Genomic DNA, 22,773 nt, shown 5'->3' on the forward strand with positions numbered 1-22,773 from the left:
ATGCAGCAGAGCTCTCTGCCTTCCCTTCTTTGCCTAAAAGCAGGACATGGATTTACAAAGACAGAAGGTATTCTGCCTCTCCCCTCTACCAGGCAGAACAAAGGTTAACAACAGAGGACAGTTTAGACCTTTGTCAGCCTTGAGATGATACCAGAGGAATTTATATTAGTAGGCTTTTCTAAGTAACCCTAGTATGCCATTTGTTTGCCTTTTACCCCAAGTTGCTGCCCACAGAGGCTCAAAGTCCTTTTCCTTTGTCTTGTCACTTCCATATAAAAATGTACTGGTATTCAAAACCACCTCTTTGAGAACTAATACTCTGGTGTTTCCCATGTGTATATGAAATATATGTTTTAATAAATTTCAATTTTTCTCTTGTTAGTTTGTCTTTTGTAACAGTAATCCATTCTAATTATGAACCCATGAGTGTTATTATTTATCCCCTACACAGCCTGAGTCCATTTATACTTGTTTTAGAGAAATTGGAAGAGAATTGTGTCTCTACTTTTCAGTTTCTAGAAGGATTTACTTAACAAAAAGAGAAATAAAGTAGAAATAAGTCTTATGCAGTTGGTGCAAATACATGGAAGAATGAAGTTTGTCCAACTAAAGATAGAATGCCTAATGACAAATGATTGTCACCTTTAATATGAAGAAATGAGTGATTCTGAGTGGACTAAAAACTTACTGGGTATATGATGCTGTGGATGAAGGGTTTCAAACTGATGGCTTAACTGCCTAATTCAACCTCCCCTGTTGTTAGTAGTAATATATCTGAAAAATTTAATAGCTTTAGGTAGGGCATAGGTGTTTTGTTTACACCACAGATATCACCACCCCTTGCTGTCTTATTACATAATTTACATGTTATGTGCCTGGCTCTTCAAAGCTAGAATCTTCCTGTTTCTCCCTCTTTGCTGCGGTAAAGGTGATGTGAGCTTTTATCCCCAAATTCTAATGTTTGGAATTCATGTGGTAGCAGTTGCCATGCAAAACCAAACTACGTACTTGAAAAGAGCTTTTAAGTGAACTAGCATATTAATGATTTAAATGAGACCTTATTTCACTCTCGCTCTGGACATCGTGGTAGCATTAATGGAAGTAAAGATAATTCAGGGCATGTAAAGGATTAACCTATACTTTGACTATAATCTGTGAATTATTTTCCTTAAAAATTAGATATACCGGGCCAGCCCGGTGGCGCACTGCTCCAGTGTGCCGCTTGGGAGTGCAGCGGCGCTCCCGCCGAGGGTTCGGATCCCACATACAGACCGGTTCCCGCTCACTGGCTGAGCGAGGTGCGGGCGCGACACCGAGGGTTGCGATCCCGTTGCCGGTCCCGGTCCAGTACAGGCGCGACACTGAGGGTTGCGATCCGTTGCCGGACACGAAAAAAGACAAAAAGGAAAAAAAAAAATTAGATATACCAATTAACTTTAGAATAATAGACATTTATGTTTTGAGGCGCACTTAAATTTACATTTATTTAGATAGAAAATGTTATAAATTGTTATATCAGGGTAAATATTGAATTATAGTCATATAGTCATTAAAAAATATATTGTCACTGAATTAACTTCCTTATTTATACTCTTTAATATAAATATATTTTATACCCATAAAATATCAACATGTGGAAAATTTTAAAAATAAATAAATGAACACAGGTTTTCTGAGCATTGGGGAAAAAAATATGGAAATATTACTACCAAGGCTATTTTTGTTTTTTCTTAAGAATTATGATGTACATAATAAATGTGTTTAGAGTTCTAGGTGTTGCCAAGCAACCAGGGCTCAGCTTTTTATTTTCTGTCCTGTTCCTTTTCTGCCCTATCCTTCCTTTGGTGAGGAAAACTTTTACCTTAAAAAAGAAGAAAAAAAAAAACCGCAAAAAACCTATTCTACCAACATTTAGAAAGCAGAATCGATTTTATGCTAGGTTAACCCTAATCTTTAATTATTGTAAATAAAAGAATTTATATATTTAAAGAGAAAAGACTCATCAGAAACAATTTACAGTTAATCAGAAATTCTAAAAAGAAAGGCTATGGATATGGAGTCTCAGCACACACCTGGAAAGATAAGTATCCCTAAAAGGTCCATTCTTTCAGGAAGAAAGGCTGTCGAGAATACAGATTACCCACACTACTGTTATCTCCTTAGAAAAATGAACATGCCTTTTGTGAAAGGATTTGAGGACAGACATAACTATGGCAGATTTGAAAAAAAATGCAACCCTACTTTTCTTAAATTTCACTCTCATCCTCCTTCAGTTCTACCAGACTACCATTTATACTACCCTTATCCGCCTCCATATGGGCCAGATTTTCCACTATTTCCACTTCGAGATGATGTGCCCTTAGGTGATTCTTGTTCAGGATTTATGAGTCCTGGTGGTGATGCTGATTTAAAGCCTGGCATTGGCAGAGCCATACCAAATCTAGTGGATTTCAGTGATGTGAAACCTCAACATCGAGTTCCCAGACCAGACACAGGATTTCAAACAGCAATGAAAAGGCAAAAAATCCTATCCGAAGAACTTCAACAGGACAGAAGATGGAATTCCAGGGAAGTACCAGACATTTCCATCAGAGCAAAACTTGGAGGTAAACAAAGTGACATGGACTGCGATTTTTTAAAATCCTCACATGAAAGAGGAAAGCATGGATATAAGATTCAATATTTTTGCAGTTAAATTAACATAAAATTATAAAGAACTGAATAAGATTTTCTTATTTTTAAATTATGGATTCTAAGAAAAAAGAATAGTAAACCTTTTATGAGCCTATTTGTAAAACAAAATTTGGTTTATGAAAAAGGGCATTCATTAGTTTAAGTGACCAACACAGCGTGTAATAGATCATTGATTCCAGATAAATGGATAACCTTATTTTACCGCTAGGGAATTTGTGTATCACTTTGATAATTGTGCAGCAAGCCTCCTTATCTGTCTCTGTTTCAAAAAAAAAATAATCTGATGGTTATGAAAGAGGTTGCAGGGGCTTTAATGAAATAGGAAAGTAGTTGAAAGTGAACTTTTGGATTCCAGTCAGAACAGGAGCTGAAAAGAAGGAACCTCTGCGTAAATAGTTCCACAGCCCTGGAGGCAGGATTGGTAACCCCTTACTGACACCAGCATTGTGTGGTTTCTCTGTAATAAATCCCTTTTATGGTCACAGGCCTAGCCCAGAAGTGATGAGAACATATCCAAAGGAGAGCCACAGGGACTATATCGTATACAGACATGTGTCTGGCCAGCAGGAAGTGAATTGTGTGGTTTCTCTGTAATAAATCCCTTTTATGGTCACAGGCCTAGCCCAGAAGTGATGAGAACATACCCAAAGGAGAGCCACAGGGACTATATCGTATACAGACATGTGTCTGGCCAGCAGGAAGTGAAAAGAGGTTAGGATCTTTGAGCATATGTTAATGAAAAGGCTAAAGGCAAGAGATGCAAGGCTTGCTCTGGTGTCAGAGGATGCACCACCCTTCCACAGCTGCTCTTCAACACCCAGCCATAGGTCAGAAGACTAAAATGTGTGGAAAAATGGTAGGGCTACCACCTGTTGGGGCAGTGGGGTTTCATGGTTTCTGCCACTCCTCCATGGAGAGAGGCCATAGTCTCTAGGAACTAGGAAGAGGGTAAGGATAGAAGGAAAAGATAATCAAAATGAAAAGCCCCACAAGATAACTCTCTCAACTCCACCTTCCAGATACCCATTTTTAAGCAAGAATGAGGAATTTGGAGAGATGTAAGCATAAGATAAAGGTTGTGCTGTTGATTTGCACTCCACAGCACAGTGTATTTCACTGATTCTGAACTAGTTGTTACTGAGATCCTAAAGGTCCGATTGCTCATCACCCAATAGCCAATAATTAAGAGACAAGAGTTGAAGTAAGGAAAAGTAGGCTTTAATCAGGAAGCCGACAGCCTGGAGAAATGGCAGAGTTACTTCTCAAAGACTATCTCTGCCCCTCCCTAGCTTTGCTAGAGGGTTTATAGAGATCTGTGATGGAAAGCTGATTCAAGTGCGATGTGCAAACATGCTTGAGTGTTTCAAATAATTATCAAGGAGCTTTCTAGGTGAGAGTTGGCCAGCGTCACTCTCCATGGGCTCAGTTCCTGTTATTCTCAAATAAGATCAGGTTAGTAAGCCAGTAAAGAACGGCCATCTGGGTTAATAATTTTTCTCTATTTTGTGTACAGTGGGAAAGCAAGAGTTATTGTGCTCTGGCAATTAGCTGCACACTATGTGGTTTGGGTTACAGGAGAGAACAAGTTTTGAATTCAAAGGTTTAACAAAATGGAGTCACTTCTGTTCAGGCTTACATAGTGACTGTTTTTCTAGACAGGAAAGGAACTTGACCTCAACCTTTGCTAATATTTCAATGTATAGTAGTATTCATTGTTGAGAATACTTCCTTAAAGGAACTAAAGTCATTCTTCCTGTTTTAGGCAAGTATGTCACTTACTTTGTCAGCAGAAAACCCCAGTCTAGTTTAATTGTAAAGACAACATTGTTGGTTATTCTTACAAATTCTTATAAGAGTGGACTCCTAAAACATTATTCCAAGAAATTATAGATTAAAGAAATGGTTAAGTAAAGCTAGCATAGGACTAAAATGGTGTTAATGGAATTTGCACCAACAATTAGGAACCAACTATAGAGCTCATCTGGACTGTTGTGTTTCACCACCTGACTCAGTACTACAGAAGAATTCAGAGGATAGTCTCTAGGGTCAGACAGTCTGGGCTCAAATCCTGCCAAAACTTATTTGTTGTATGACCCAGGGCTAGTTACTGTTCTCTGTATGCTGGTGTATCTTTGTTTTTACATTATGGTTATACTTCACAAGGTAGTAAGGGCCATTTGATGTAAGTTGTATAAAAATACCTAACATAGAGAAAGGAACCAATAAATGTCAGATTGTGTAAAGGCCAGAATTTTCAGTTCCTTCATACATATATTGGAAATAATAGTACTTCTGTTATACAGTTGTAAGAATTAAATGTTTTAAGACATGCAGAATGCTTAGCAAAATCCCTAGAACCTGGGAAAGCATTTAATTAGTAGTAGATATTATTAGTTATTAATAGTTTCAAAGGTTATGTTATGGTGCCACCTGCTTTAATAAATCGTGTTATTTAAGTTCTCTATTTCCTTACTGATTTTGTTTGTGTGTTCTAGCCATTATTGATAGCTGGATATTAAAATTTCCTACGATTTTTGTACTGTTGTCTATCTCTCCCTTCAGTTGTGATTCTCTTGACTTCAGCTAGTATGATGGTTATTTTAAATTCTCTGTCAGGTAAATCATATAACTACATTTCATTAGGGTTTATTTCTGAAGATTTACCTTATTCCTTTGTTTGGAACATCTTCATTTTCCTTGACTCTAAGTGTAGGTGTTTGCACATTAGGCAAAGCAGGAAACTCTTTCAGTCTTCATGAACTGGCCTTGTAAAGAAGACCCCCATCTATCAGCCTGGCCAGAAATTATGGGGCTCTCTACAAACTCTTTCCCTCCCTGAGAGAAGCTGAGGGTGGGGATCTTTGTTTGCTTGCTCTGTGCTAAGCAAGGGGTGAGCTATGGTGTTTGCCAGTGCATCTCCATTCTCCCCTAAGAAGTTAGACTGTGCCAGACTTATCAGAGCTTCCAGACTGGTAAGACAGATGCTAGTTCTTTGGTTAGCTCCATAGAAGTTGGTATGTTGGATCAACTCACTTTGTGATTTATGACCTCTATATCTATGATGGCAACCTCTAGATCAATACCTCTGGCATCTATCAGCCAAAGCCACCATCCCTATCCTTCCCAGGTGGCTAGACTGAGCCAGACCCATCAGAGATCCATGGCTGGTGAGAGAGATGCTAGTTCTTTGAGCAACCCCAGATAAGTTGGAGCACTGAGCACACGGATGGATTCACTCTTTCTCTTCCCAAGGGGAAGCTGAGAGTTGAGATTTTATCTGCTCACTTTGTGCTGAGCAGATGAGGGGAGAACCTATGGCATCTTCCAGCCCAAACTGCTATCTATGTTCTTTTCTGTGTCACTAGATTGTGCCAGAACCAACGGGGTTCCGGGATCAGCAAGACAGAAGCCAGTCCTCTGGATAGACTTCTTGGAAAAGTTGGGATGCTGGGCATGTTAAACCTTTTATCCCCTGAATCAAGCTGGGAGTTAGAGGGTCTCTTCCTGATTGTCTGGCACTGCACCAGGGGCAGGGACTCTGAAAAGTGTTCTGAATTTCCCTACCAGCTTCAGTGAGTCTGGCTTTGCATTCTCCCAGAGTCCAGTAGCCTTTCACTTAGTTTCTGAATTTCTCACAAGGAGAATTTGTCTGTGAATTGTTGCTGAACCAGTGTGTTGATGTGGGGAAGGAGGTCCAGGGCTTTCAACTCTGCCATCTTGCTGACAACATTCCCCATAACTTCTGTTATATATTTATTTTCATTTGTCTCAAGATAATTTCTAATTTCTCTTGTGATTTCTTCTTTGACTTATTGGTTGTTTCGTGGCATAGTGTTTCAGTTTTATGTATTCATTAATTTTCCAGTTTTGCACCTTTTACTGATTTCTAGTGTCACTCACTTCATTGTGACTGGAAAAGACAATTTGCATGATTTCAATTCTTTTAAGTTTATGAAGAATTGTATAGTGGCCTAATATATGTTCTATTCTAGAGAATGTGCCATGTGTACTTGAAAAAATATGTATTCTGCTGTTGTTGGGTAGATTGTTCTATTAGGTCAAATTGCTTTATAATATTCTTCGAGTCTTTTGATCCTTAGTGATCTTTGTCTGCTTGTTCAATACATTATTGAAAATGGAGTATCAAAGTCTCCAACAATTATTGTGGAGCTGTCCATTTCTCACTTCAATTTTTTTAGTGTTTTCTTCATATTTTTTGGACTTTCTGATGTTTGATGCATATAAATAAAATGGAGAATAGAAAAACAGTACAGAACAGTACCTAAGCCTAAAGTTGGTTCTTCAAAAAGATCAACAAAATTGACTTATTTTAGCTATATTAAGAGAGAAAACTCAGGGAAGACCAGTAACAAAGGATATTTTAGGTGTTATGAAAACCTATCTGTAACCAGTAGAAGACAAAATACATAGAATAACCCTTGAATATTTATCCTGTGATATAGTTTTTGCCAAATACCATATTATGGAATTTTTTATAAAAAATAAAAAAAATAAAATAACAGAGCCTATGGGAAAACATGGAGCTCCATTTGGCCACCCACATTCTTTCTCACATGGACTCTATGAAGTAGAGGACCAAGTCAGAAGCCCCCATAGAGTAGAAGAAAGGATCTCTATGGAATCTATCAGAGGTATTCTTCATCTGTACTTTTCACCTGCCCAAACCAGAGTAATTTTCCAAAGTTATTAATCTCTCTGATCAAAACATTCCAAGTGCAATCCATCTGCAGATTATGTCCAAGGTCATCATATCCTGATCCTGGCCTCCCTCTCTTGTTCCTTTTCCATTATGCCCTGTTTACCATTTTATGATCTAGGTATATCTGACCTTTTGTAATTTTTGCACATATTATGATGCTCTCACAAGGCAGGACTCCATTGCACATGCTGTTTCCCCGCTTGGAACAACTACCCTTCCTCCACTTCTTTAATCCAGGTCCCACTCTATTGCCAAGATTAGATCAGAATTCATCTTCAGAAAGATTTCCCCAATTCTTGACAATCTGGTTGGACTATATATTAGTCCTATGCACCCCCACAGCACTCTGAGCTCAACTATTATTGCAGTTGACACATTATATTGAAATTATCTACCTACATGTCTGTATTTTCCATTTTCTTATGGGCACCTCAAAACCAGGACCCCTGTTCTTTATCTTTATTTGCTCATCAGTTTCCATTTATGGTGTGGTAAATGCTTTTTGAAGGCTGCTTTTATATTTGCTAGTCTCTTAGAATTTTTAATCTATCATTATATGGATTATCTACATGGTAACCAGACTTGCTTTATGTCAACACCATCCCCAACATGTCTACATTGCACATACACAGATTTACAGTACTCAACAAGTCTCTTCCAATAATAAGTAATAAACAACAAATAATTCTACACTATTATAATTATGGTAACATGTAAATTGCAGAGATATTCTGTTCTTACTGCTGAGAGATACAGAAAAGTTATAAAATAACCCATTAAAAAATCAATTAACACAATAATTTAGCTTTCTAACTGGAAATATTTCTGACCAAAGAAGAAATTTTGTTATTGTGTTTTTAACCCAAAGCACATGCATTTTTGGTTTATTTTCAGGTTGGACAAGTCCCCTGAAAGTTACTCCTTTACAAACTCATCATGAAGGATGCTCAATGAATCACGCATACACATTTGATGAGGAGCCGACATGTACAGTAAGATTTTCTTACTGGGTGGTGTTAAACAATATTTATAATTAGTTTGTTTCACTGTGTATTTGATGTTTTACACCTTAGAAAAATAGCTGCTATCTACAAAGTGCTTCTCATGTGCCAGGCACTGTGCAGATCTTTACAGTCTCTGTAGAGTGTGCATTGTCTGGTGCCATCACTACAACAATACTGTGGGGGAGGAATGAGCAGCAGATGCTGCTGGTGCTCCACACTGTCCCCATTTAGTGGCAAATGTGCCCGCCCCAGTAGCCAAGAGAGATGTAATAGCCACCAGCCTGGAGGACTGCACTCTCCCACGCTGTCCCCCCAGATGGTTGCCAGTGACTGACTGACTTCCTTGAGGGAACAAACTAAAACTAGTCTCCAGCTGAAACTGCATTCTTGCTAGCTTTTTTCTTCATCCTGCCCTACTCCCCTCACTCTGCTTCGCCTGAGAACACTGCCCCAATATATCACTTGAACAAAAATCCTGCCTGTCTCTGCTTCTAAACAAGATAGTGTTGTTATTCTCATATTACTTGAGAAAGCTGAAGCCCAGTGATGTTAAGTAATTGACTCTTGATCAGCCAGATAGAAAATATAAAACCAAAGTATAAACCTAGATACTTTCTGAATTTAAGGATTATGTTATTAATCATTTTTCTGTGTGTATTTTATAGTTTCTAAAGACTTGATATTTAAGTTAGGATACATGAAGTCTCCTAAGGGATACACAGACATGAAAAGATTTTTAAACAAATTTGTTAAGATATATTTCACATACCATAAAATTTGCCTATTTAAAGTGTGCAATTCAACATTTTTTAGGGTATTCACAGAGTTATGCAACCATCACCATCTAATTTTAGAGCATTTTTATTACCCCAAAAGGAAACCCTGTATCCATTATCAGTAAATATATGAATACACTTTGAGGAGTCAATTTCAATTTCCGTAACTCCCATCTGTACACCTTCCAAAACTGACCTGCCTGTGAATACACATGCAGTTACAGTGCCATGTTGATGTTTTCTTTTGCCATGTCTTCCTTCACAATAACCCTTTCTAATGTTACCTCAAGGGGATGAGGCACACCTCCCACACATCAGCAGTTGTGCTACAGTAAATGGCCTTGAAACAGAGCATGGGACAAAAAGGTTATTAGAAGTGGTGTCATCAGTGCCTTCTTTACTCAAAACCCCATGCACCCACGGTAGGGCTTCATAGTTTTTCTTGTCTTATGTATTTTTCTTTTATAAAAAAAAAAATTAATGCATTAGAAATGGGGGTAATTTTGGCCTGTTTGGGGATGTTCTGAATTCAGACAAAATGCAGATTGTGGGGCCGGCCCGGTGGCGCACTCGGTAGAGTGCGGCACTTGGGAGCGTGGCGGCGCTCCCGCCGAGGGTTCGGATCCCATATAGAGACCGGTCCGCTCACTGGTTGAGTGCGGTGCGGGCGTGACACTGAGGGTTGCGATCCCGTTATCGGTCACGAAAAAAGACAAAAAGGAAAAAAAAAAAGCAGATTGTGAAATCAAGAGTAATAGAAATTTTTATTTATTAGTTTCATCTCTGAATTCTTATCAAATCATCCATTGATCCAATAGATAAGTCCCATGAGAACAAATCAAACCAAACATTATAAGAAATTGAAGATATTGTTGCCATTTCTAACTTTTAGAATTAGAATTCTAAAGTAGGTGCTTGTCATGGAAATGCTTATTAGCACACTTATTTAAACTTAAAATTAGTTTAGATTTGTTATGACAGAAAATAAATCTGGATATTTTACTTCCAGCAGTGGAAGCTAAGTAATATGGGCCAGCACTTCCAATGAAGAAACTTTGTAGTACACAGGACATCAGGTAGACTCTTCAGAAGGATATCACCTTTGTAGTAAGGATTAGCTAGCCCTACTCAAAAGGTTCCTCTGGACTTGCTCAAACAAAGGTTAAAAGCAAATCTCAAAAACATCCAACTGATTCCAATTGCTTTACTATGTGCTGAAAGAAAAAAAAAAAAACAGCACTAAAGAGTAAAAGAAGTTCCAGCAATCAGTAACTTTAAGTCCAAAGTAGGTTCTCAGTAAAAAAATTATTTTTCATGCAAAGATGAAGGAAAATATTACCCATAGTCAGGAAAAAAATCAATCAATAACAGACCCAGAAGGGATAGACATGAAGGATCAAACAGACAATAATGCATTCAAACAGCTATTATAAATATGTTCCATATGTTCCAAATGGTAGAGGAAACAATAACCATGATGAGAAAAATAGATAATATAATCAAGACTCAAAAGGACTTCTATGCAAAAAAAAATACAGTTTCTAAACTGAAAGATAAATGGATAGTTTTAAGAGCAGATTAGACATTGTAGGAAAAAAAGGAGACAAAAATTGAAGACATAGCAACAGAAACTATCCAAAATGAAGTACAGAGGGAAAATAAAGCTTGAAAATAAATAAATCGTTAGGTAGTTGTGGAACAATATCAAGTAGTCAAACATAAATGTATTGGAGTCCCAGAATAAAAAGGAGTTGTAGAAAAATATTTGGTGAAATGGCTAAAATTGTTTCTAGCTTATGAAAATTATAAATATGCGGACCAAAAAAGTTCGACAAATGCCAGTCTATATAAAGACAGAGAAATTGTGCCAAGGCACATCAATCACATTGTTAAATAACAGTGATAAATCAATAATCTTAAAAAGGGCTACAGAAAAAAGGCGTACAGGGGAACACATGTAAGAATGACATTAGACTTTTTGTCAGCAACTATGCAAGCCAGAAGAAAATAAAGACACATAATTTCAATACCAAAAATACATAAATAAATAAGTCAATAAGAATATTTTAACCAACAATAAAAAATTTCAAAATTAAAGGCAAATTAGAGACAATATTTAGAATAACAAAGCTAAAAGAATGTATTGCCAACAGACCTGAAGGAAGTTTTTTAGACAGAAGAAAAAAATGTATATGGAAATATGGTTTACACATTGGAATGGAATTGAGGTCAGCAGACATGGTAAATACATGGGTAAATGTAAAATACTATTTTTCCTTTTGACGTTCTTTAAAATATCACTGTTTAAAGCAACAATAATAATGTATTTGGGGGTTGTAGCATACATAAAAGTGAATTGTATGACAGTAGCACAAAGGACATCAGAATAACAATGGGCATATATTGTTGTAATTTTTTGCACTATTTGTGAAATGGTATATTTTACTATTAACTCTAGAGTTAAAGATGTATATTGTAAAACATCTATATTGTAAATCCTAGAGTGACAGCCAGAACAGCAAAGAAAAAAAAAACAAGGAGGCGCAGGCAATTAGTGAATAAGAGGAGATAAAGTGAAATTAAAAAGAGAAGAAAATATTTTAACTAATCCAAAAGAAAGTAAAACAAAAGGGAAAGGGCTTTGTAGAACAAATAAAAAGACAAAGCTGTATTTGAACCAAATTATGTCAATTGTTATATAAAGTATAACATAATTAAATTAAAACAAGATATTATATTAGATTTAAAAAATGACAACCCAACTATATGCTGACTACAAGAAAACCATGTGAAATATATAAATAAGTTTATGTTAAGATGTTAAAATACAAAAACTAATCGAAAGAAAGCAGAAGTAGCTATAATATGATCAAACAAAGTAGATTTCAAAACAAGAAATTTTATGGAGATTCACATAGATACTTCATAAGGATAAAGAGGTAAATCCGTAAAATGTATATGCACCTAGTAACAACTGAAATACACGAAGCAAAAACTTATAGAACTGAAAGGCTCAGTTCTGCATCCTGAAGTGTTTCTTCTATGTTTTCTTGTATGAATTTTATAGATTCAGGTCTTATATTTAAGTCTCTAATCTATTTTGAGTTGATTTTGGTACATGGCAAGAGTGTTCTCAGTATTTGGTTAAAAAAAGGTAAACAGAAAAAAATGGGATATAGAACAGATGAAAACATTATCTACTAACTTGACCTACTTGATATAGTCCACCCAGCAATGGCAGAATATGAGTCCTTTTCATGTGTGCACAGAACATTCACCAAGATGGAATATATTCTGCAAGATAAAACAAATCAAATGAAATGTTTAAAAGACCTAAAGTGATACAAAGAGGTTCTGATTGCAACTTAATTAAACTAGAAATCAATAATGAAAGATATCCGGTAAGGAATGAAGACACAAATACACATGTTCAGGATCCAGCAATATATCAAGAAATATATTTCATGATAAAGTTGGGTTTATTCGAGGTATAAGATTTGCTTAACTTTAGAAAATCAAGGAATGCAATTCACTGTATCAAGTGATTAAAGAAGAAGTCATACTCATCTTAAGATATATATATATATATATATATATAAATTTGTATATATATAAAATGTTTGACTTAAAGAATTGAACATTATCCTTAAACTAATAATGGATGTCTATGAAAAGGCAAATCAAACTTAATATTGAACAGAGAAATGTTGAAAGCATTCCCTTTGTAATCAGTATCAAGCAAGGATGTCCTTTTTCACCTCTTCTACACAATATCACACTGAATTTCCTAGCCAGACTAATCAAGGAAAGCTAAAAATAGAAAAAAAAAAAAAAACTCAAAACTGGAAATAATTAAACAACACTATGACTCTTGATAATATGATTATGTATGTAAAAAATCCAAATAAAACCACAGTTCAAATATTAAAATTAAAAAGATAGTTAAATAGGTTTTTGGAAATAAATATTATTGTAAATTCATTAATTGTATTCTAAATAACAATGAGAAACAGAAAATTTTAAAAAGTTTAAACTATTATTTAAAATTGTTTCAAAACTATCAACTATTGAGTAATAAGTCTACAAAACCATATTCAAGAATCTTGTAGCAAAACTGGTAAATGTATTGAGAAACATTATAAGAACCTAAACAGATACAGAAATATACTCTTATCTGGACTGGATAACTCAATATATTGTACCTGTTATAAGGCATCTGTAAAAAGTCTGTGTCTTAAAATAATACTTAGTAATGAAATATTACATTTTTTTTCATAAAATCAGAAACAAAAGTGCCTGCTCTTATCACTTCTACTTCCTGCTTACTGGGATTGATAGCTATTGCAGTAAATCAAGAAAAAGAAATAGAGTTATAAATATTGGACAGAAAGAAGTAAATCTCTACGTAGAGATGACATGAGCTTAATAAAAAAATTGTCAGGAATCTACAAAACAACTACTAGAAGTAATTGTTGTATTTATCAAATTCATAGGTTTCTTGCTAATATGCAAAAATCAATTGTACTTTTATGTATCAGAAGCAAACAATTAGAAAAGTAAATTTTTAAAGATTCTGTTTACAATAGTGCCAAAAACCACATAGGATTTAATGAAACACATGCACATTTTCTTCACTGAAAACTGCACCACATTGCTGGGTGAAGTTAAATAAATGCAAAGCTTTGTAGAACAAATAAAAAGACAAAGCTGTATTTGAACCAAATTATGTCAATTGTTATATAAAGTATAACATAATTAAATTAAAACAAGATATTATATTAGATTTAAAAAATGACAACCCAACTATATGCTGACTACAAGAAAACCATGTGAAATATATAAATAAGTTTATGTTAAGATGTTAAAATACAAAAACTAATCGAAAGAAAGCAGAAGTAGCTATAATATGATCAAACAAAGTAGATTTCAAAACAAGAAATTTTATGGAGATTCACATAGATACTTCATAAGGATAAAGAGGTAAATCCGTAAAATGTATATGCACCTAGTAACAACTGAAATACACGAAGCAAAAACTTATAGAACTGAAAGGCTCAGTTCTGCATCCTGAAGTGTTTCTTCTATGTTTTCTTGTATGAATTTTATAGATTCAGGTCTTATATTTAAGTCTCTAATCTATTTTGAGTTGATTTTGGTACATGGCAAGAGTGTTCTCAGTATTTGGTAAACAAATTATATCTTAAGATGTGCACATTTCTCTGTATATAAACATTCTCAATAAAATTTTTTTAAAAAATAAAGCTGAACATAATTGTCCAGTATTTACAGCTCTTATAGAATCAATAACTAAACAAATTATATCTTAAGATGTGCACATTTCTCTGTATATAAACATTCTCAATAAAAATTTTTTAAAAAATAAAGCTGAACATAATTGTCCAGTATTTACAGCTCTTATAGAATCAATAAAACCAAAACAAATTAAATACAAAACTGATATATAAGTAAATTTTAATTGACAAAGCAGATGGATACCTTAACATATTCTACAATTTTTAATTTAAAGTAGGTAATTCGTTGATAATACCTACAGCATTCCAATTCCAGCTGTGACAATTCTGGAGTTCAGAATAAACCAAAACAAATTAAATACAAAACTGATATATAAGTAAATTTTAATTGACAAAGCAGATGGATACCTTAACATATTCTACAATTTTTAATTTAAAGTAGGTAATTCGTTGATAATACCTACAGCATTCCAATTCCAGCTGTGACAATTCTGGAGTTCAGAATTACAAAGCATACATCCAGAATTGCCAAAAACTGAGCAGTTTCCATAAATTCTCCCTGTCACCTTCATATATATTGAAATGCTAAACATATTTTTAAAATAAATACATAGCCAAGCTCAAAAACAAGAAAGGAGAAGGAAGTTCCATGTCCTAAAAAGGAAGAAGAAATTCAATGCTAAAAAATTATGTGAGAAAATTTTTCATAGGTGTATCTGTGGGTAACAGAGACTCTAATATACCATGGTTTGAACAATATGAACATTGATTCTGTTTCACATAATAATCCAAAGGTCCTGCACTAGCCTGGCCATTTTACTTCATGAAATTTTTCTGGACTCTTTCTTTTTGCTCAAATGCACCCAAAGGCGTGGCCACTACTTTTATGGTACAGGACTGGGCATATCTTAAGCATCAGGATGGAAGGAAGGTGAGAGATATCCTCTCTCTTTTTAATGACTTGTCCCAGTAGATGCACACAGAACTTTAAATCATGTTGGCAGAAACTTAGTAAAGAGCAAGTTGCGAGGGAGTTGTGAAGGAGTTATCTTTAATCTAAGGTCATGGGTCCAAATAAAAAGTGGATATCTTTTACTGTAGAAATGAGAAGTGAAATTAGATTGGCAGAAGCCAAATATGGCTCAGGCTAGGATTTTAACACCTATTAAGACAAGGAACTTGAAGCCTCAGAATCTTTCATGGTGGATATTTGGAACCGAGATTTCTGCATAAATTCAGGTACCAAAAAGGGCTATCTCATCAATGAAATGGAGATTTGAATAAAACCTCACATGCAAGAGGGAAGTTGGCTACCTGATCAAGATAACATACTGGAAAATACAATATATTAACCACGAGAAATTAGAACATTAGGGCTGCACCAGACGGACATGTGAATTATGATTTCTTAGTAAACATGTAGCTTGAAAAGGCTGCATCATAAAATTGAAATAAAAACTGTGTCTGTAAGGTCACCGAGGAAGGAGATGCTAGCCTGGTAAAGGCAGAAGAGAAGATTTTATTAGCAAGCTGCAAGAGGACCTGCTGGACTGAGCTGAAAAATGGCGTCAGTGGGAGAGGCAGTTAGGTGTCTTCTTTTATAGGGTTAAGATTGGCATCTGGCCTAGCCTAGGAAGACGGTCACAATGTTCCATTTTGGATATAGCTTGTTCATAGGAACAGAGACTTGGGGAGACAGAAACCTTGAGCTAAGGGAGGGAAACAGTCTAGGTACAGCTTGCTCAGCTTGCTTGTGGGAACAGAGACTTAGGGAGATAAAAACTTAGAGGAACGAAACTTAGAGAAACAAAACCGAAGTGTGGGGGCTTTCTAAAAGTCAGGTTCTCAGTTCCAGGGACCTAACAGTGTCAACTTGGAAACAATAAACCACTACTCTGGGGTAACATTTCCACAAAGTGGGACATGTAGAATCCCACAGGGAATAGCTATCATTGATTATGAGTTTTAAAATTAAATTATAATCCATATATGAAAACTATCAAATCAGCAGACACAACAAAAGGGTGATACCATACACAGGAATCTCCAATAAGAGAGGAATCTGAAATATATGTCAATGTTCGAGAAGGTAAAGGAAGAAACTGCATTTCTAAGGAAAGAACAAGACTTAAGGAAATGAACAGGCAGGTATGAAAAGGAAGCACATGTAATTCTATAAATGAAAATATTCATTTAAAAAATTATTTAAAATATTTGCTTGCTATGTGGCAGAGTAAGTTCGTAACAGACTAATCCTCCCACAGGTAACAGCCACAGCCTCTGACAAAATACAAATCCATTTACTTGAGACCTCTAGTGACTGAACAAAATAAGGCAGATTTCAGTAAGGAGTTCAAACTTAGAGAAAATGATGACTGCAGAGTGAGTTTCTCATTTGGGGGTCTTTGGCCTGAGGTGGGCTGCATTCAGGAAACAGTGTTAGTTAAAATCAGTAGAATCATCTGTCTTTCTGATCTGAAAAAATAAAAGAATGAAGTGTTAAACCACCATGGCTACAAGAGAGAAAGGGGAGACAGGAGAGAGCTGGAAAACAGAGTCACAAATTCCATAACCATAAGATATCTAGGAAAATGTAAAATAATTTTAAATTAAACACACTTACAAATAATCTATGAGTCAAAGAAGATATCACAAGAGAAATTAGAAAATATTTAAAACTAACTAGTAATAAAAATACAACATATCAAATTTTGTATAATGCAGTTAAAACTCTGCTAAGAAGAAAAAAATAGCCTCATATGCTTACATTAGAAAACAAGAAAGGTCTAAAATTAATAAATTTCAATTTGGAATTTGGAGAAACTAGAAAAATGATTAAATTAAGCCAAAAATAAGAAGAAACAAGATATAAAAAGTAAGAATAGAAATCAATAAGTAGAGAATACATACACAAGAGAGAAAATTTAAAAAGACAAAAGTTGTTTACTACCTAAATGTCCATTGGTGAATGAATGAGTGAGAAAAAATGTGGTATATATACCCTATGTTGGAATATTATCCAGCCATAAAAAAGAAGTGAATCCTGCCAGTTGTGACAACATAGGCGAACTTAGAAGATGTTATGCCATGTGAAATAAGCCAGACACAGAAACTGAAATACTGCATTATCTCACTTAAATGTGAAATCTAAAGAAGTCAAGTCCATAAAAGCAGAGAGTAAAATGGTGGTTGCCAGAGCCTGGGGTGGGGGGTGGGGGTGGAGTAGGGAATGGGACAGTGTTGGTCAGAGGGTACAAACTTTCAGTTATAAGATAAATAAATTCTGGGGCTATAATGTGCAGCATGGTGGTTATAGTTAATAAAATTGTATTGTTTACTTAAAATTTGATAAGAGCAGATTTTAAATATCCTCACATCGCATGCACATATATACATACAAATAATAACTACGGGTGGTGATCAGTATGTTAATTAATTTGACTGTAGTAATCATTACAAAGTGTATATGTATATCAAATCATCGTGTTGTACACCAAGAATATATACAATTTTTTGTCAGTTAAATATTTTTTAAAAGCCAAAATTTGTTTCTTTGAAAAGATCAACAAAAGTAATGCATTTCTTGTCAGTCTGATCAAGAAGAGAGAGAATACATATTACCAATGTAAGAAATTAAAGTGATTATTATTACTGATCCTAAGAAAAAAATAAGGGAATATTACAAACTTCTGAATGCCAATTAATTAGGCATGTTAGATGAAATGCACAAAATCCTTTAAAAGTTCAACTTACCAAAATTGACACTAGATGAAATAGAATATCTGAATGCCTATATCTATTAAATAATTTCTCTTATCAAAAAACCTTTCCACAATGAAAACTTCAAGCTTAGATGGTTTCGCTGATGAATTTTATCAAATACTTTAGGAAGAAATCACACCAATCTTATATGAGATAGCACTTCTCAATTATTAGGAGTCTAACTTCACCTAATTAGGAGTCTAACTTCACCTAATATAACAAAACCACACAAAGATATTACCAAGAAAAAGAGGAAAATGTAGACTAATATTCCTCATGTACAGAGACGTAAAAATTCTTAGAAAATATTATCAAATCAGAAACAGTAATTTATAAAAAGGATGATATATCATGATCAAGTGAGGTTTAGCTCAGGAATGCAAATATTTATCTAATATTCAAAAATCAAGGAATGTGATTCAACATACTAACAGAATAAAGGAGTAGACAATTTAATTATTTTACTAGATGTAGCTTTGGTGATGTTTTAAAAAATGTAATAAACAGATTTAAATACAGACTAGAAATAAGTGGAAAGAAAAGTGATAAGTAGGAAAGTTGATAGTGGTAGAATGGAAGATACATATAAAAGGTAGAGATGAAGCAAGATAAAAATTAAGAGACATGGGGGACAGAATGAGAAAGTCTGATATATGTCTGATAGAAATCCCAAAAGAGAGTAAAGAGAGTCCATTGACAAGAAAGAGTTGAAGATGAGGAACTGTCCGTTTGATGAAGGTCATGAATTTTCAGACTGAAGAAGCACAAGTCCTAAGCCGTATGAACAAAAATATACCTCTCCTAAACAAATTATCATGAAACTGTACAAAAACAAACACAAAGGTAATATTCTAAATATAACCAAATGGGGGAAAAAACAGAATACCTGCAAGCAATTAAACTCAGTATACTTTTAAAAGCAACAATACAGTTCAGAAGCCAATGAGATATATTTGTAACCAAAGAATCATAACTGTTGAACTAGAATTCTAAACCCAGTTAGAACATTATTCAAAGATCAAGTGGAATTTATCCTAAGAGTGGAAGGATGGTTTATCATATGCAAATCAATACATGTGATACATTGCATTAACAGGAAGAAAGACTAAAACCATGTGATCATTACAAATGATGCAGAAAAAGAATTTGACAAAATTCAACATTCCTTCATGATGAAAACTCTTAACAGACTAGGTATAGATGGCATGCACCTCAATACAGTAAAGGCAATATATGACAAACCCACAGTTAATATCATACTGAATGACTGGGAACAAGACAAGGATGCCCACTTTCACCACTTCTACTCAACACAGAACTGGAAGTCCCAGTTAGAGCAACTAGACAAGAGGAAGAGATAATAGGCATCCAAATTGGAAAGGAGGAAGTTAAACTGTCCCTATTTGCAGATGGGATGATCTTATATATAGAAAATCCTAAGACTCCACCAAAAAAAGAAGAACTTATAAATGAATTCAGTAAAGTTGCAGAATGCAAAATCAACATACAAAAGTCAGTAGCATTTCTATATATTAATAGCAAACTCTCTGAAAAAGAAATCAATAAAACAATTCATTTTACGATAACTACAAAAATATGTATATATACCTGGGAATAAATTAACCAAGGAGGTGAAAGACCTCTACAATGAAAACTATAAAATATTGAAGAATAAATAAATGAAAAGATACCCCATGTTCATGGATTGCAAGAATTAATATTGTTAAAATGGCTATTCTGCCCAAAGTTATCGACAGATGTAATGCAATCCCTATCAAAATACCAATTACATTCTTCACCAAAATAGAAAACACAATCCTAAAATTTTTATGGAACCAAAAACATCTGAATAGCAAAAGCAATCCCTAGAAAAGCAAACAAAGCTGGAGGCATCACACTACCTGACTTCAAATTATACTACAAGGCTATAGTAACCAAAACTGCATGGTACTGGCATAAAACAGACACATGGACCAATTAAACAGAATAGAGATCCCAGAAATAAATTTACACACCTTCAGCCAACTGATCTTTGACAAAGTTGCCAAGAATACATATTGTGGAGAACACAGCCTCTTGAGTAAATGGTGCTGGGAAAACTGGATATCCACATGCAGAAGAATGAGAACAAACTTTTCCCTCTCACTATATACTCAAAATGGATTAAATATTTAAATGTAAAATCTGAAACTATGAAACTACTAAAAGAAAACATATGGGAAATGATCCATGACATGAGACTGGGCAAGGATGTTTTAAATAATACTCCCAAAGCACAAGCAGTAAAAAACAAAAATAGACAAGTGAGATTACATCAAACCAAAGAGATTTTGCACATTGAACGAAACTGTTAACAGAGTAAAGAGACAACCTACCTACAGAATGGGAGAAAATATTTTCAAACTAACTATACATCTCACAAGGGGTTAATATCAAGAATATATAAGGAACTTAAACAATTAGATTGCAAAGAAAAAAAACTCAATTGAGAAATAGGCAAAGGATCTTAACAGATATTTCTCAAAAGAAGATATAGAAATGGCCAACAAATAGCCAACGGGTGTATGAAAAAATGCTCACCGTCACTTAATCATCAGGGAAATGCAAACCAAAACAACAAAACAACAATGAGTTACCACTTCATTCAAGTTAGAATGGCTATCATCAAAAAGACAGAAAAATAAATGTTGGTGAGGATATGGAAAAACGGAAACACATGTGCACTGTTGGTGGGAGTGAAAACTAGTACAGCCATTATAGAAAACAGCATGGAGTTTCCTCAAAAAAAATTAAAAATAGAACTACCATATGATCCAGCAATCCCACTACTGGGTTTATACCCAAAGGAAATGAAGCCAGTATGTTGAAGAGATGTCTGCATTTCCATATTGATGGCAGCATTATTCACAATAGTCAAGATATGGAATCAACCTAAGTGTCCAATGGTTGAATGGATAAAAAAAAAAGAAAACATGGTATATATATGTGGTACATACGTGCAGTGATATACTATTCAGTCATTAAAAGAATGAAATCCCGTTGTTTGTGGCAACATGAATGGACTTGGAGGACATTATGGTAAGTGAAATAAAACAGGTAGAGAAAGACAAATACCACATGACCTCACTCATATGTGGAATCTAAAATCTAAAAAAAGAAAAAAGTTGACATTGCAGAGACAGACAAAAACAGTGGTTACCAGAGAGAGACTGGGGAGGGGATTGGGGATGGGAAAACAGGGAGAGGATGGTCACTGGGTATGATATTACAATTAGATAGGAGGAAGAAGTTCTGGTGTTCTATTACACAGTAGAGTGACCATGGTTAAAAGCTAAGTTTTTTATATTACATAATAGCTAGAGGAGAGGCTTTGAATGTCTTTGCCACTAAGAAATGGTAAACGCATGAGATGATGGATACATTAACTTCCATAACTGGGGACCTAATTGGAGATTATTATAGAACATATATATGTATCAAAACATCAGGTCGTACCCCACCAGAGTGTTCAATGATAATGTGTCAATTAAAATGAATATAAAAATTTTTTTTAAAAGGGTGAGTTATAAACTAGGACTAGAAGTTCACATCTTGAAAGAATTGCTGAAAATTGAACTTCAGCAAAAAGAAAATGAAACTAAGAACTCAGAGTGAAAAAAATAAGGAGGATTAAAAAAACGCAAAAGTAGAAAAAGAATTGGTAAAATATTATGGAAAATCTAAATAAATAGTGACCATTTATAAAGATAGTAATAATAATTATTGTAATAATAAATAATTAAATAATTTTGATAAAATAATATGGAAGATAGAGAAAGGCAATTATCTCAGAACTAATCTCCTTGTGTTAGAAGACAGGACAGACAAGACATCTTTTTATGTTTTAATTACATGGCACTAAAATTAATTATTTGTTAACATCTAAAATTCTCATAAAAATCTTTCTCATAATAGTCTTACTTTCTATTTACTTTAATATACATTTTGTACATTTTAATGTAACCATTGTGAGAATATAAGCAGAATGTGAATTTCCAAAACAGAAGAAGAATAATAGGGCAGCATTAAATGTGGTCAATCCAAGAGGTGCTTAAAAGAAGAAATATGAAGAAAGAGGAAAAAAGAAAACACAATGAATAGAAAACAATAGCAATTCCATTTATACTTGGTGACTTTTAACTTATTATTTATGCCTTCTAGGATGATAGTGAACTGGTTCAACCAAACAAGAAATATAATGCAAAGGACTCATTTTACAAATCCTCTACACAAAAGTAAGCATTTTTCCCATTAGACTTTTGATTTTTAAAGTGTTTCATTATCCTAATGACACATCCTTTTTGTGCCTAAAATATCTTGGATCCTATAAGTAATTCAGAGAACATCAAACTCGGACTTTTATATAGTCATGTTGATTGTTAAAACACACGTCAGGGAAGAGTTCTAAAGAACTCCTATGTTTAATAGAAGAATAAAACCAAAACAGAAAGGAAACAATGAAAGAGAAAGAGAAAGGAGATAAGAGCACAGCTCCTAGAGAACAGTGGTGGAGAAAGCTTACAGGA

General features: G+C 34.4%; 1 protein-coding gene across 1 annotated transcript in view; it reads left to right on the forward strand.

Moving 5' to 3' along the window:
- Positions 1–2,047: 2,047 nt before the first annotated feature.
- Positions 2,048–22,773, forward strand: part of LOC103593236 (chromosome unknown open reading frame, human C7orf72) — a 50,232-nt gene continuing 29,506 nt past the window's right edge. Inside the window, exons 1-3 of the mRNA XM_008576191.1 lie at positions 2,048–2,606; positions 8,309–8,406; positions 22,409–22,482. Of these exons, the coding sequence (XP_008574413.1) occupies positions 2,048–2,606; positions 8,309–8,406; positions 22,409–22,482 (731 nt within the window). The remainder of the gene's footprint in view (positions 2,607–8,308; positions 8,407–22,408; positions 22,483–22,773) is intronic.

Source organism: Galeopterus variegatus, unplaced genomic scaffold, assembly GCF_000696425.1.
Source record: "Galeopterus variegatus unplaced genomic scaffold, G_variegatus-3.0.2 Scaffold1306, whole genome shotgun sequence".
In the NCBI taxonomy this organism is placed as follows: domain Eukaryota; kingdom Metazoa; phylum Chordata; class Mammalia; order Dermoptera; family Cynocephalidae; genus Galeopterus; species Galeopterus variegatus.